This window comes from Hypoxylon trugodes (assembly GCF_022578975.1).
Source record: "Hypoxylon trugodes strain CBS 135444 unplaced genomic scaffold F4822scaffold_3, whole genome shotgun sequence".
NCBI lineage: Eukaryota > Fungi > Ascomycota > Sordariomycetes > Xylariales > Hypoxylaceae > Hypoxylon > Hypoxylon trugodes.
The window spans coordinates 3,259,788-3,272,400 of record NW_026250018.1 but is presented as its reverse complement, the minus strand read 5'-3'; the positions used below and the strand labels follow the sequence as shown (position 1 = coordinate 3,272,400).

Sequence of the window (12,613 nt, the reverse complement as noted above, 5' to 3'; positions counted from 1 at the left end):
TTTGGAGTAATTGGGTCTATGACGCGAGTGACGATGCATTCAATCCATTATGTATGAGGCCTGTGACATCGTAATTAGGTACGTAACTACTGTATTATACTCATCGCGACTAACAGACATCCCAGAATCATCATGGCCATATGTTCGTCCGGCATAAAATAACCTGAACTCCTAAACCATTAAAACAGCTGTCGTCATGAACCATTTCTCCACATTCAACCATCTCGTACTCCATCACGCACCATTCCGATAAACCTGCGCGCCCTGATTACGGAACATAATCGTATCCCGTCTCTGCATAAGCATAAGTGCTCTATTCAAGCTCTGTTCACTAAAGCCCCTCCCCTCCACCATCTCCCGTCGTAACGTAGCCAAACTAGTGCTCCAACCAATCGGCAACCGTCTCCTGAGTTCCTGCTCTACACGCGCGACTTCCTCCGCTAATTCCCTACTACCCTGATTCGCCGAACCCTGCGTCACGGCATCCATAGTTGAGCATAAGAAAAGCCGAATCGCCTCATCGACATGGCGTTCGGTTGCTACGGGGGAAAGAGTGAGTTTGGCCAGGGCTTCGGTTATACGGACGATGGCTTCGAGTTGACGAACTGTGATGGGGATGCTGGATCGTGCGTTGGCTTCGAGTTCGGAGGCGTGGACTTGTTTTCGGATCGAAACGAAATGCGAGGATAACTTTTCAGCGGCTTCGGGGGAGAGGCGGGGTGCACAGCGACTGTGTCGGATGTTAGTGGTTATGGAATGGATGATGGGGCAGAGTTCGGAGTTTGGACTTACGATTTACAGTAGCTCATATACCGTCTCATTTTTTCAACGGGGACTTCACCCTCGACTTGCTCTTCTAGACCTCGACCACCCATATGGATACCCATGACGTGCTTTGCAATACGCTCGTCCTTGTCGCGGGTATGGTCATCTTTCACGATGAAGATCATGTCGAAACGTGACAAAATTGTGGTTTGGAAATCGATGTTCTCGCCAGGCGTCTTCATGTCATCGTAGCGACCAAATATGGGGTTAGCAGCAGCGAGGACTGAAGTTCGTGCGTTGAGAATCGTCGTTATACCAGCCTTAGCAATGGAAATAGTCTGTTGCTCCATAGCTTCGTGGATTGCGACACGATCCTCGTCTCGCATCTTGTCGAACTCGTCAATACAGACTACACCACCGTCTGCTAATACCATCGCACCTCCTTCCAGGTAAAATTCTCGCGTGGAGTGGTCTCTTTGTACAGAGGCTGTTAAACCAGCTGCTGAAGAACCTTTTCCGGAGGTGTAGATTGAGATGGGAGCGGCCTTTTCGACGAATTTTAACAACTGCGACTTCGCCGTACCAGGGTCACCGAGGAGGAGCACGTTGATATCACCTCTCAGTTTCATGCCGTCAGGCAAAATCTTCTTTGAGCCACCGAGCAGTAGGCACAATATAGCCTTCTTAATATCCCGGTTTCCGTAAATTGAAGGAGCAATGCAGTCGGCCATGATGTTGTAAAGATCTGGTCTTCGACTGAGTTCCATGAACTCTTGCTCTTCTTCCTCGGAAAATACCGAGTGGCCTTTGGCCGTAGCATCCACGTCTGTTTGAATACCTACTGCTCTTAGATAGGGGGTTCGGATAGCTACCGCGCCACCCGTGGACGAGTTCTTGGAACCTTTGTTTTGGTAGATGGAGAAGACACCCATAATTGTACATCTTGACCCTGGCACAACTCTGTTTGTGAGGTATCGGTCTGCAGAGATGAGAACGTGTCGCGGAAGTTCTCCTACTGGTACTTGGTCGGGGGCTTCTTGGAGTTTGATGATTTGTTGGTCTACAAATTTCGACTTCTCATGGGTGATGAAGTATGGATCAAGGGGACACTTTTCGGATGGATCGTTCGCAGGTCTTTGGCGACCACACGTTCGCGGAAGTGTAACTCCAGTGAATCCACCTAATACGGGGATCATCTGGGTGTGTAGACAGTTTCGGCATTGAATATGTAACTCTGTAGCCTTGGAAGACATAACCGAGGCTCCAATTACAATACCGGGTACCCTAACTAGTCTTGCTATAGTCTCGGAATCCAAGTTGCGGATCGATACATCTTCGGCGTTGGAGTGGAGTAGCAGTTGGTGTTCGGGAATAACTGCCTTAGGTTCGTGAGGGAAGACGATTCGATGTGTACATTTCTTTAGAGCACCTTCGAACTATTTCGAACTATTAGTACTATATAAATTAACTATATCAAAGGCATTATGGAAGTACCAGAGGGATAATCTCGGCTGGTTCTGTCACCAATCTATGCGCAAGTTCTTCATTATACTTAATTAGATCTGTGATGTTGACATCACAGTAGTATTTTTTCAACAGCGCATTTTCTCGTAATTGATCTCGATAGACGAAATTGTTGTCGTGTCTAAATTGGAGAATAAAGGTAATTAGTTGTTCTTGTATCTGAAGTCGAGTATCTTCGTTTGGCCCCGAATTCGAATTGAAAACAGAGACTGAGTAGACGGATTGGCGATCCATCTTGCACACCGACTATGTGGTATCTCGATCTTTATGTATTTTCAGTCGGTATTCGTGTGAGTTGTAGTGTATGGATTGATTAGACGGGTATCATGAAGTCTGGAATCGATAGTGGAGGAGTATCACGGTTATCGATCGAGGGGTTGAAGATTTAGGAAATTTGGTTTAGTCCCTGGCCACAATTTCGCGTTAATTGAGACGCGAAATGGGGACGCGTTTTTACTAGGGAAGCGCGTTGAGAGGTTGCATATGAGACTAATCCTAAATTGGACTTGACTTCGACCCCTGAGTATTTCTTGGCATTTAAAGATCCGACCTCCGACATCACGTGCTCTTAGCTGCTTATCGAGGAAGGACACGCAAGTTACTTATCAGGTACCGGAAAGCGGCATGTAACCTGTTACCATTAGTGCCGGTGGATTTTATGTAGGTAAAGTGCTACCTTTGTACATGTATTATAGTTAGGAGCTTATTTGGTGCATCGGAAGCTACAAGCTGGCTACATCTTGCGATATCTTTTTTTTATCCTTTTTATCTTTATTAACAGCCGACCTGCATCCTACGATATTCAGTGTAGACAATCTTACGAATTAAAATCGATTCCTCGCCGTTCCCTCTGCTTAGACCTCCAACGAGTCAAGCGAACGAATCGTCGTGCGTTTACAGGCTCCTCCGAGCCTCTCGCTTCCTCATTTATACGAATTGGGTTGCGCCGGTGAATCGCAACTTATATTAACTGACGTCTTATTGTGGACGATCGGTTTGCTTTTGCATAGCTATGATTTCCCGGTAGCCCTCCGCGAGCTTTGTCAATAAGCCTTTTTGGCTTCCCTCGCAATGTTCTCCAACTCAGCAGCTCGCAAGTCTGTTGACAGCTTGCCGCCCTTATCGCCTAACGCCAAATCCGAATTTCCTTTCCATCGACAAGGTTCGGCTTCGTCCCATCCAACGGCACGAAGAGGCTCGACCGCAAGCTCAATTCATTCCATCGGCGGTCATCTCGACACATCGGGCGGTTGGTCCCAAACGGTTCACGAGACGGGACAAAATGCTATATCTACTCTGCTCCAACCACCGATAGTACGAACCGGCTTAGTACCGCATACGTCTGCTCCTGCTTCTAGCGCACACAAGCCACCTACCGCTCGAGATATACCGCCGGTCACGTTAACGAACATACCTCGCGTAGATCCCGACGAATTCAAACCCTACCTAACTCAGGTTGGGGCCCTATATGAACAGTTAAGACGAATAAAAGAAAGCGATGACGATGGCAGTGACCATGTTTTTGGGCGCGGTAGGACAGACGAATTTGGGGGTTTCGCAGATAACGGGCATCTAAAACCAGGCAGCCGGCCGTCTAGTTCGCGGAAGGTATCATCGGCATCATCAACAAGATCCATGTCCCCTATTGAATCCCCATCAGTACGCCCACTACGTCGAAGGTCTAGTTCGGGTTTTAGTCGAAAGGGCGCAACTCAAGGACCACCCCCGTTATCCACTATTCCGAACGTCTACTTCGACGATGATTTCCATCTAGAGAATCCCCGTACATTTGATGTCGTTAGCGAACGATCCGAGGTTGTGCGGCCACAGCCTGGTTCCGTAGAGGAGAAGAATGCAGCCAATGGGAATGCGCCGGCTCCCCGAAAGGCTCTTGCTACAAACGCGATATTACAAGAAAAATTGTCCTGGTATATGGATACAATTGAAATGCATCTAATTTCTTCTATTTCAACGGCTTCTACAACATTCTTTACGGCCTTAGGGTCACTTAGAGAGTTACATTCTGAAGCTGCGGAATCGGTTGAAAGGATAAAAACGCTACGGCAAGAGCTTGAGACTCTCGATCGTGAGATTGCGACTAGTGGGTTAGAGGTGGTACAAAAACAACGGCGGCGCGAGAATCTACAGCAGCTCAATGACGCTGTCAAACAATTAAAAGAGATCGTCGAATCGGTCGCAACATGCGAAGCCCTGGTCGATTCAGGGGAAGTCGAAAAGGCATTGAGTAGCATCGACTCCCTGGAAAAACTGATTGCCGGCGAACGGATAACCGCATCGGGCAAGATTGAGAACCAATACCCCCATCTACTTGATCTCAGAGATGTCGTCGCACTTCAGGGTGTGAACGGCGATATCTCTACTTTGCGATTCCGCATCGGTAAAGCGTTTGAGTCGAAGTTTATCGACGTGTTACTAGCAGATCTAAGGCATCACGTCGATACCGTCTCCACTTCGGACGTACTACTTAGATGGAGTAGTTCATCAATGCGATCTCGTGGAACGCATAGCAGAGAATCAACCGCGTATCCGGCTTATTTGGCCGCAACCGAAGATCTCCGCTCTCAACTTCTTCCAATATTAGATGGGCTGCACCGCTCGAAGCACGTCACGATTGCTATTGCATCATATAGAGAGGTGGTAATGCGAGAAATCCGAATACTCGTTAAACGGCCACTTCCGACATCCAACGACGATGATAACGAATCAATGATGTCTGCATCTACAATGAATTCAAAACGTCTAACTCAAGGAGAGAAGTCTTCCATCCTTGCACGAAATCTTCGAGCACTCGATGAGCAAGATGCCGAGGCTCTCTTTGTCAAAATATATATCAGCGTTACAGAAACATTACGAAGACTGGGTACACAGATGAAGGTGTTGTTTGATGTTGCGAGCTCTATAGGAGAGCAACCGGCTATTGAGGGCCTAAAGTCGCCGAATCCTCTAAAATCACCACCTCTCAATAGCGTAAATCGCGATTTACAGGAAGATATTCACCTAACTATGGACATGGCAAATCTTCTAGGTCAAGCAGTTGATACTTCTCAGGACAGGATTGTTAAGATTCTCCGTGTCCGATCCGACCAAAGCTCTCATTTGCCCTTGGTATGGTTCTTGCGATACTTTACACTCAATTTGTATTTTGCAAATGAGTGCGAAGCCATATCTGGCCGGAGTGGGACATCCTTGAAGAACATTGTCAATTCCCAGATTAAAGATTTCATCCAATCACATGGTGATGCAGAGAAACAAAAACTGGCTCAAGGCATGGAATCTGACCAATGGAGTGCCAAGGACTTCACAGAGGAAAATACCACATTGCTTAATCGCATATTGGAATGCAGCACGAAGGATAGCGCCGCCTGGCTAGAAGGAAGCCAAATCTGGCAACCATTCTCAGAAGCAGAAGATAAAGGAAAATCTGGCGGACGACCGAGAGCTGAATCTAACGGAGCAACTAAGGAGAAAACGCGAAGCGCGATTATAGATGGAGAGCCGTTCATATTACCAAACTCGGCAATATTATGCCTAGAAGGAATGTCCCACTTCTTACATTTGATATCCGGGATCCCTTCCATGGCTTCGGATGTGTCGAGTTCTCTAATTGCGTACTTACAATTGTTCAACTCTCGATGCACGCAACTTATCCTTGGTGCTGGTGCTACTAAATCAGCCGGTCTCAAGAACATCACAACAAGGCATTTAGCACTTGCTTCGCAAGCTTTAGCATTCATTTCCACGCTTATCCCACACGTTCGCGAATTTGTCCGGCGACATGCAGGTTCGGGTCCTAACGTCAATAACGCTAACGTGGCTGGTCTTATGGGAGAATTTGACAAGGTCAAACGCCTCTTCCAAGAACATCAAAACAGCATCTATGATAAGCTTGTCGAAATAATGAGTGGACGAGCCTCGGCACATGCTAAGAGCATGAAGACGCTTAACTGGGACCAGCAAACGGAGGCGACAGTGAACCTATATATGGAGACGCTAGTAAAGGAAACGGTCACTTTACATAGGGTCCTTACGAAACATCTACCGGAGGGTACTGTGAGGCTGATCATGACGCCTGTTTTTGATAGCTATCAGAGCCAGTTGGGTAAGGCGTTACAAAGCTTAGAACCTCAGACCGAGACGGGAGTTAAGCGGTAAGTCAAGCCATTACTCTTTTCTTTGCTTAAGTTGTTAACTAACGGAAAACAGAATGAGATCGGATATCGAATATCTCACCGCCCGTCTAGGCAAGATAGATGGCTTCGGCGAAACCGGAGATAATCTATTGTCTATCATTAACTCCAAGAAAGTCGAGCAAAAACAAGAACCTCCCGCGCCAGACAGTAGCACAGAGCCCGCTAAGAAGGATAGCGAAGACTCGAAGGAACAGAGCAGCAATGCAGAAGAAGCATCGAAGGAGGAGTCTAAGGAGAAAGAAGAGAAGGCGGAAAGCAAATAGGGGAAAGGCGATGCATTGTGAGATTTTGATTTTTGTGTTTGTTACGTATGTACATTGGCTCGTTTGCGGCATCGAAGCAGGCGTTTTTTTCTTGTCTTGTAGAAAGAAAGGGAACGAGGAATACAGTACTGAGATGAGATTTTTTTGCTGCATTGGACATTGCTATGAGTGAATGTGTTCCGCCCGTCAATACCTAAGCGGCGCTACCTCAGATACCGGACCACACTCCGATACAATGCCCATCAAAAGACCTTCATGATTCATAGACCGCGCTGCCACGGTCTAGATGCTATGGGTCCCGGAGTCGGAGTTGATATAGTACCTATCCGCACCGATTCGGGGGCCACGAGACGGTCTCACCTTCCTTTTCCTATGTGTAGGGCAAACGTCCCGGAGTTTCGGCGCCACGAAAATCGTTTTCGGCAATTTATTAGTGATACTAGACATGTCGGTAGATACCTAGGTTGACAGGTACAGTTGCATGTATACCTAGGTAGGCACCTAGGTTTGTTCTATCTAGAGTAGGTACCTATTTCATATCACCGCTACACTCACCCGAAGATTCGTTATTATACGTCTAAGGAAACCCCCGCGCGGAATAGGCAGGTCAACATTGATCTTCCAAGGAATGTTCATGTGCAAATCCCTCTAGATAACACGTCCATACCAACGACATGCAAGGGCAGATTTGAGAGGGGTGAAAGAAAACCAGAAACTATACCTAGAGATGTAGGTGTGGATATGTAGGGCGTCCAATATATTATGCACTGATCAACGGATATTGATTATTCTGTACAACAGCGAGGAACGTGGCAAAGTCCGGAGTACGGTCATGTCGCTAGCTGTTCTTTGTCGGTACTTAGGAACCAAGGAAAATCCCACACGGGATACTCATATCCTGAGTATATGGAATAGGATTGACTCTTTGCAAGGTTATTCGAGTTATTTTGAAATACTATCTGCTATGGGTTCATTAAGCGCGAGGTCAGATTTAGATACCATGGATGATTTACAGTAGCGCACAACGATCTACAGCGCGAAGGACGAACAAGCTCTGATCGACCGCTAGCTATCCGCCTATCATTCTTATATCTCCCCCAAATTTGAACCAAATTGGGGGCGTTAGGCGTCTACCAAAACACTGACACTCCCCTGTCGGAGTTCCATAGAACAAAGCCATAAGCACCTATATAGGTACAGCATACCCCTCACGATCAACGACCAACAGCGACCGATTCGTACGAAAGGGTGTGCTAATTGGGGAACGTTATCCGCTGCGTTACAGCGAGAAAACAAAAACAAGGAACATTGAAAGGTTTACATGTGCCCCATTGTCTGCATGCATTGTCGCATCCGTACTAGGATAGGCTAGGGAACAAACAGACCGATGCACATGGGGGGAAAGCTTGGCGCTTGCGGCTTTAGTAGGGGGTCCAGGGTTTGTCTTGCTGGGTCTCATCTTTATTTGAACCGCGTTCGGTCTTGGCGAGACGCTCAACATATGTGTATGTATGTAGGTGTGTGGGTATATAGGTGAGAGGATGGGATGGGATGGATGGATTGGATAATACATATGTCATGGGACATACGTACGCACGTATGGTAGGTGGTGTAAGTATGTTCCTATTCCGTTGCGCGGTAGATCTATGTGAAGTCCATTCCATAGGGCGCAAAGGATGGGCAGTGTATCGATATCCTCCGAGGCGCGGGGACTCCGTTCAAGCCTCAAAGAACAAAATACGCCCGTAGAGTAACAAGCGAAAGGAAGTAGTATTTAGAGAGCATCGAGTCGGACGTACATTAATCGCCTACCTAGGTACCTGGACAGGCACCAACATTCCTGACCTGAACTGCGAAACATCACCGAACAACCCCACTAGAACCGTTCTAGACCTCATATACCTCCCGCTAACAATGGTAGAGAATCGAGGGACTCGAGAAACGAAACAGACGAAATTTGATATTTCGTTAAAAAAAAAAAAACATTCCGTTTATTCCCAAAATAGCCTTCTAAGACATACCATGCCATACCCACGTTGTCGAATCTAGCGGGTCAATAATTACACCATTCTCAATCTTTAATCTCTTTGTCATACGTAAGCCAGACAACAAAGAAGTTGGAAGAACCACGCGACGAACCAACGTGCCGGTCTCATTTTTAGGTCTATCTTCTTTGCGGCGATGGTTTCATCCAATCCAATTCAATCCCCCTATATTTCCTTACTACGTCTTTGTTTCAGTAGGGGTACCATTACTGGCGCTGCGCCGCGTAGTGGCCGCGCAATCCTTCCGGGGCTAGACCCGGGACTCACCAACCTCGCTAGCGCGTAGGTAATAGGGGGTTATTATCGCTTACCCAGATACCCAGGTAGGTAGTGTGAAAGGGGGATTATGTCACGTGTAAAGTCCCGTAAGAGTAAATTCGTTCATTGAATCATTTTGAATTTATATATGGTAGTCAGGTAATTCGCGTCGCGACAATCGGGGCGAAATTGTCTTGCGCGAGGATCACTGAGCAAGTGATATCCCTAAAAATGAAGTATATACAAGAAGAGTAAATTTCAAAGGATATATATCCAAAACAGCGAGTGTCAAGAAAGTGTCAAAAATGTTGTCCGTCTGTACAAGAAAGGGAAACCTGGCTATCGAGTAGATTGTGCCATGTTCTGCACCGCCAAGGGTGTTGGAAAGAAGTGTTGTAGTTGCCAGCACGAACCGTCGAGGTTCGTGAACGTTGCGCAGAGCAGCTAGGCTCGCAGCGTATAAGCAAGCGGTAAGGCTTGAGATATGAGCACTTCAGATCCCTTTCCTGTACATATATGTATGCCCCGAAAAGAAGTATATAAGTGAATAAAAAAATGGAGAGGTATTTCCTCCTACTCCTTGCTTTTTAAGCGCTTGCTTTCGCCCAACCTAACTCCGAATCCCCTTGAGTCTATATCCCACAAAGTTGTTTGTTATAATGCCGATACCCGTTTCGAGGGCAAGGCCAGTTGGGAAGAAATGAAAGTAGTAAAACGGGTATCATGGGAAACCATAGCCGTAGAACCGTCGTATCGTCGTTGATCAATTGCGCTCTCAAAATAAACATGAATCAGTCAGAGACTGCTTAAGGAGACAGTTTGCCTAGAGCGTAGTGGCGAGCGACTAGGTTAGGGTTGACCTCACGGGATGCAACATTGTCAGAGGTGCCAAGGGTAACGATCAGGTCCGTCTCTGAAGTGACAACCGTCTGGATGTCTTCAGGGTGGTAGTAGGCAGTAGCGCAAGGGAAGAGGGCACATCCCGATACTAAAGTCTTGGTGGACTCAAGTTGAGTCTTAGGGTAGACTTGCTTGACGTTGGTGGTGTCACCGGGCTTGACGATGGCTGACACATCAAAGTACGTGAAATCATTCCAGCCTTGGAATGTGATCTCAGCGAGCATGCCGGGAACTTCAGGCTCACCCTGGGCGACGGCGTATAAGTTACCAGCCCAGCCCTCTGGAATATCAACCACTTGCTGAGAGTTTCCCGCGACAGTGACAGTCTTAAGGAGCACACTGTTCAAGTTCGTGGTGAACACGGCATTGCGGGTAGTTCCGTCTTGGTTGATAAGGGTGATCGTGTTAGCACTGACCAGAGTGGCAGTGGCGGCAGCAAAGGCGGCGATCTGAGTGAAGAAGCGCATTTTGTTGGTTATTTGTTTGTTGATTCTATATCAATAGAAATGATAGTCAAGGATAGTAAGCTAATGTGAAGCTGAATTGCCGTAAAGGAGGGTTCGACTATGGGATCAACTTCGACGCAGTGAAGAATAATCGTTTCTTGTGTTTTAGTTTCGAAGGACTGTGTTGTCTCTAGTAGTAGTATATATAATAGCCTCGTGATAAAATGAGTGTATCACTGAAAAGCTTCAAAAGGAAGGAATGATAGCTACAGAGAGCTCAAAGAGAATGCTGAGAATCAAAATGTGGTTGGCCTAAAAGGAGGGACTCAAAACCGTCTGACATGTGGGATAGCACAAGGCTTTTTATAGTATGCAGAAACAAAGGCCGCTGGCGGTCTGTTGGTGCCCTCACTCTCTCATTGTTGAATCCAGCCAATCGAACAATTCAATGATAGAAGAAGTGTCGAGTACATTGAGCGGGTATCAAGTAGCGGGGAGTCTAGGACCGACTCCATGATCCATCTAGGGAATCCACATAGGGGGCCGTGTGTGTATCAAGACAACGAGGCCACAGTACTATGAAGGTAACCTGGTAGTGGATGATGACGACTTGTTCCTGGATCTAAGGATAGAATACGCTCCAACTCCGGCTGGTCAGACAACCTATCTAGAAAGCCTTACACTAAACAATTCATTCTAGCCGCGCCATATCATCTAAGACATTTAACCCTAACATTAACAACGATGATCAGATGTTTAAAGCAATCGATATTTTAACCATATTGTTATCCACTAAACAATTCCAGAAAATATGGACGAATAACGGCACCTCATTGCAAGGCGCGCGGTCAAAAGCCCCGAATCTTGGCAGACAATTAGCTGCGAATTTCTTAACTTGGTTAACCTTAGGGCTGACGTATAATGGAGGGGGTGTAAATTTAGAAAGTACCTAAGAACTGCCAGCTTTCAAGGAGAAAGCCCCCAATAGTATCCACCAATCTAATGCGACGGGTGGGTTGTCCATCAGGGCGGGAAGAAAATTCATAAAGGATGACAGGGGTTGGCACACGACAGGAACAAGAAAATATTTTTTTAACCTTGCATCAGGAACCAATTGACTTGATCTGGTTCTAGAACCCGATTGGTCGGTACTAAGATCTTGTTCCTGGTACCTGACATAAGTCCATGTGGCATACTATGAGAGGGTCTAGTCTACCTCGATAATTCGGGTGACTGGCCTGACAAATTGACAATGAGGTATTTCGTGTCACCGCATTTAGGCCTCCGTGACCAGATCGCTAAATAGGAAAACCATTGCAATTGGAGCCTATCCTCGGGAGGACCCCTTTACCTAGTCTTTCTACCGAAAGTAATCGATACGTGGATCCAGCTGGCAGATGGTCAAATGACTTGTTCGAGTTGGTAATTGATTGCTGTTCATAGCAATTTCAAGCACCACGGAAGAAGCGCACAACTGCAATTTCCACTGCGCCCTGAATAAGCGAATAGCTGCCAGCGAATGTAGCAGGATTCGCAGACCAGGATCCGACTTCCCAATCTGGGCATCCCGTAACGGCGATTTGCTATTCCCTCTTTGTTGCCATATAACTAATGCAACCTGCAGGGCGTAACTATTGAACGGATGCGGTCAAACGGTCCCGAGGGCAAGAATACGCTATCACCGTACTTGCAGAATTCTCAAGTAGAAAATCTAGATGCGTTTGAGTTTCGTAAAAAAAACATCGTAGTTGTTCTAGCCTCGGGTTACTCAGACGATGCAGCAAAGAAAAATGCAAGGGGGGTTTATCAGGATTCGGAATAGCTTCAGAGATTAGTAATTCATGGCTTGCTAAATGTGAGTAACTTTAGTACGTAGCAAAGACCGGTTGTTAAGGTCGACGGTAATGTGGATCAGAAGGCGTGGTTCCATAACGGCCGAGGCACCAGAATACATCGGGTGTGAAGCCGGAATCGACCGAAGTACGGGTCTAACGCTTTAGCAATCAACTAAGTACCCGCGACTCCGGACCGCTAGACACTAAGACCCGTGGCTTCACACCATCACGCACGGGCGGGATTTTTAGAAGAGGGGATAATGCCTTGATTTGCTTTTGCCACACATGCAACGTGATCCACAAAGGCGTGCGAGTATAATGCTGGAGCCGGGTGAGGGATGAGATAAGATGTTTGCATCTAGAGCG

General features: G+C 46.8%; 3 protein-coding genes across 3 annotated transcripts; 1 reads left to right on the top strand and 2 right to left on the bottom strand.

Annotated features, from left to right (window-relative positions):
* Positions 1-10: 10 nt before the first annotated feature.
* On the bottom strand, positions 11-2,736 carry F4822DRAFT_396708 (MCM-domain-containing protein). The gene is made up of 3 exons (XM_051457552.1): positions 2,260-2,736; positions 793-2,201; positions 11-730 (listed from the first exon to the last, which is right to left on the bottom strand). The coding sequence occupies exons 1-3, from the start codon at positions 2,521-2,523 to the stop codon at positions 235-237; spliced, it is 2,169 nt and encodes a 722-aa protein (XP_051317207.1). The 5' UTR covers positions 2,524-2,736; the 3' UTR covers positions 11-234.
* Positions 2,737-2,942: 206 nt separating this feature from the next.
* On the top strand, positions 2,943-7,052 carry F4822DRAFT_396706 (putative GARP complex component). The gene is made up of 2 exons (XM_051457551.1): positions 2,943-6,458; positions 6,514-7,052. Exons 1-2 carry the CDS (start codon positions 3,361-3,363, stop codon positions 6,761-6,763), a joined length of 3,348 nt encoding a protein of 1,115 aa, XP_051317206.1. The 5' UTR covers positions 2,943-3,360; the 3' UTR covers positions 6,764-7,052.
* A 2,820-nt stretch (positions 7,053-9,872) lies between these two features.
* Positions 9,873-10,433, bottom strand: F4822DRAFT_427283 (uncharacterized protein; the record flags this gene model as incomplete). The annotated part of the gene is made up of 1 exon (XM_051460710.1): positions 9,873-10,433. The coding sequence occupies one exon, from the start codon at positions 10,431-10,433 to the stop codon at positions 9,873-9,875; it is 561 nt and encodes a 186-aa protein (XP_051317205.1).
* Between the last annotated feature and the right edge of the window lie 2,180 nt (positions 10,434-12,613).

Excerpts from the sequence above, each read along its gene's own strand:
- F4822DRAFT_396708 (XM_051457552.1), bottom strand. The coding sequence starts at position 2,523 with ATGGATCGCCAATCCGTCTACTCAGTCTCTGTTTTCAATTCGAATTCG. Across the intron at positions 2,202-2,259 it reads CAGCCGAGATTATCCCTCTG|TTCGAAGGTGCTCTAAAGAA; the intron begins GTACTTCCATAA and ends AGTTCGAAATAG. Across the intron at positions 731-792 it reads TATATGAGCTACTGTAAATC|TCGCTGTGCACCCCGCCTCT; the intron begins GTAAGTCCAAAC and ends CATCCGACACAG.
- F4822DRAFT_396706 (XM_051457551.1), top strand. The coding sequence starts at position 3,361 with ATGTTCTCCAACTCAGCAGCTCGCAAGTCTGTTGACAGCTTGCCGCCC. Across the intron at positions 6,459-6,513 it reads ACCGAGACGGGAGTTAAGCG|AATGAGATCGGATATCGAAT; the intron begins GTAAGTCAAGCC and ends AACGGAAAACAG.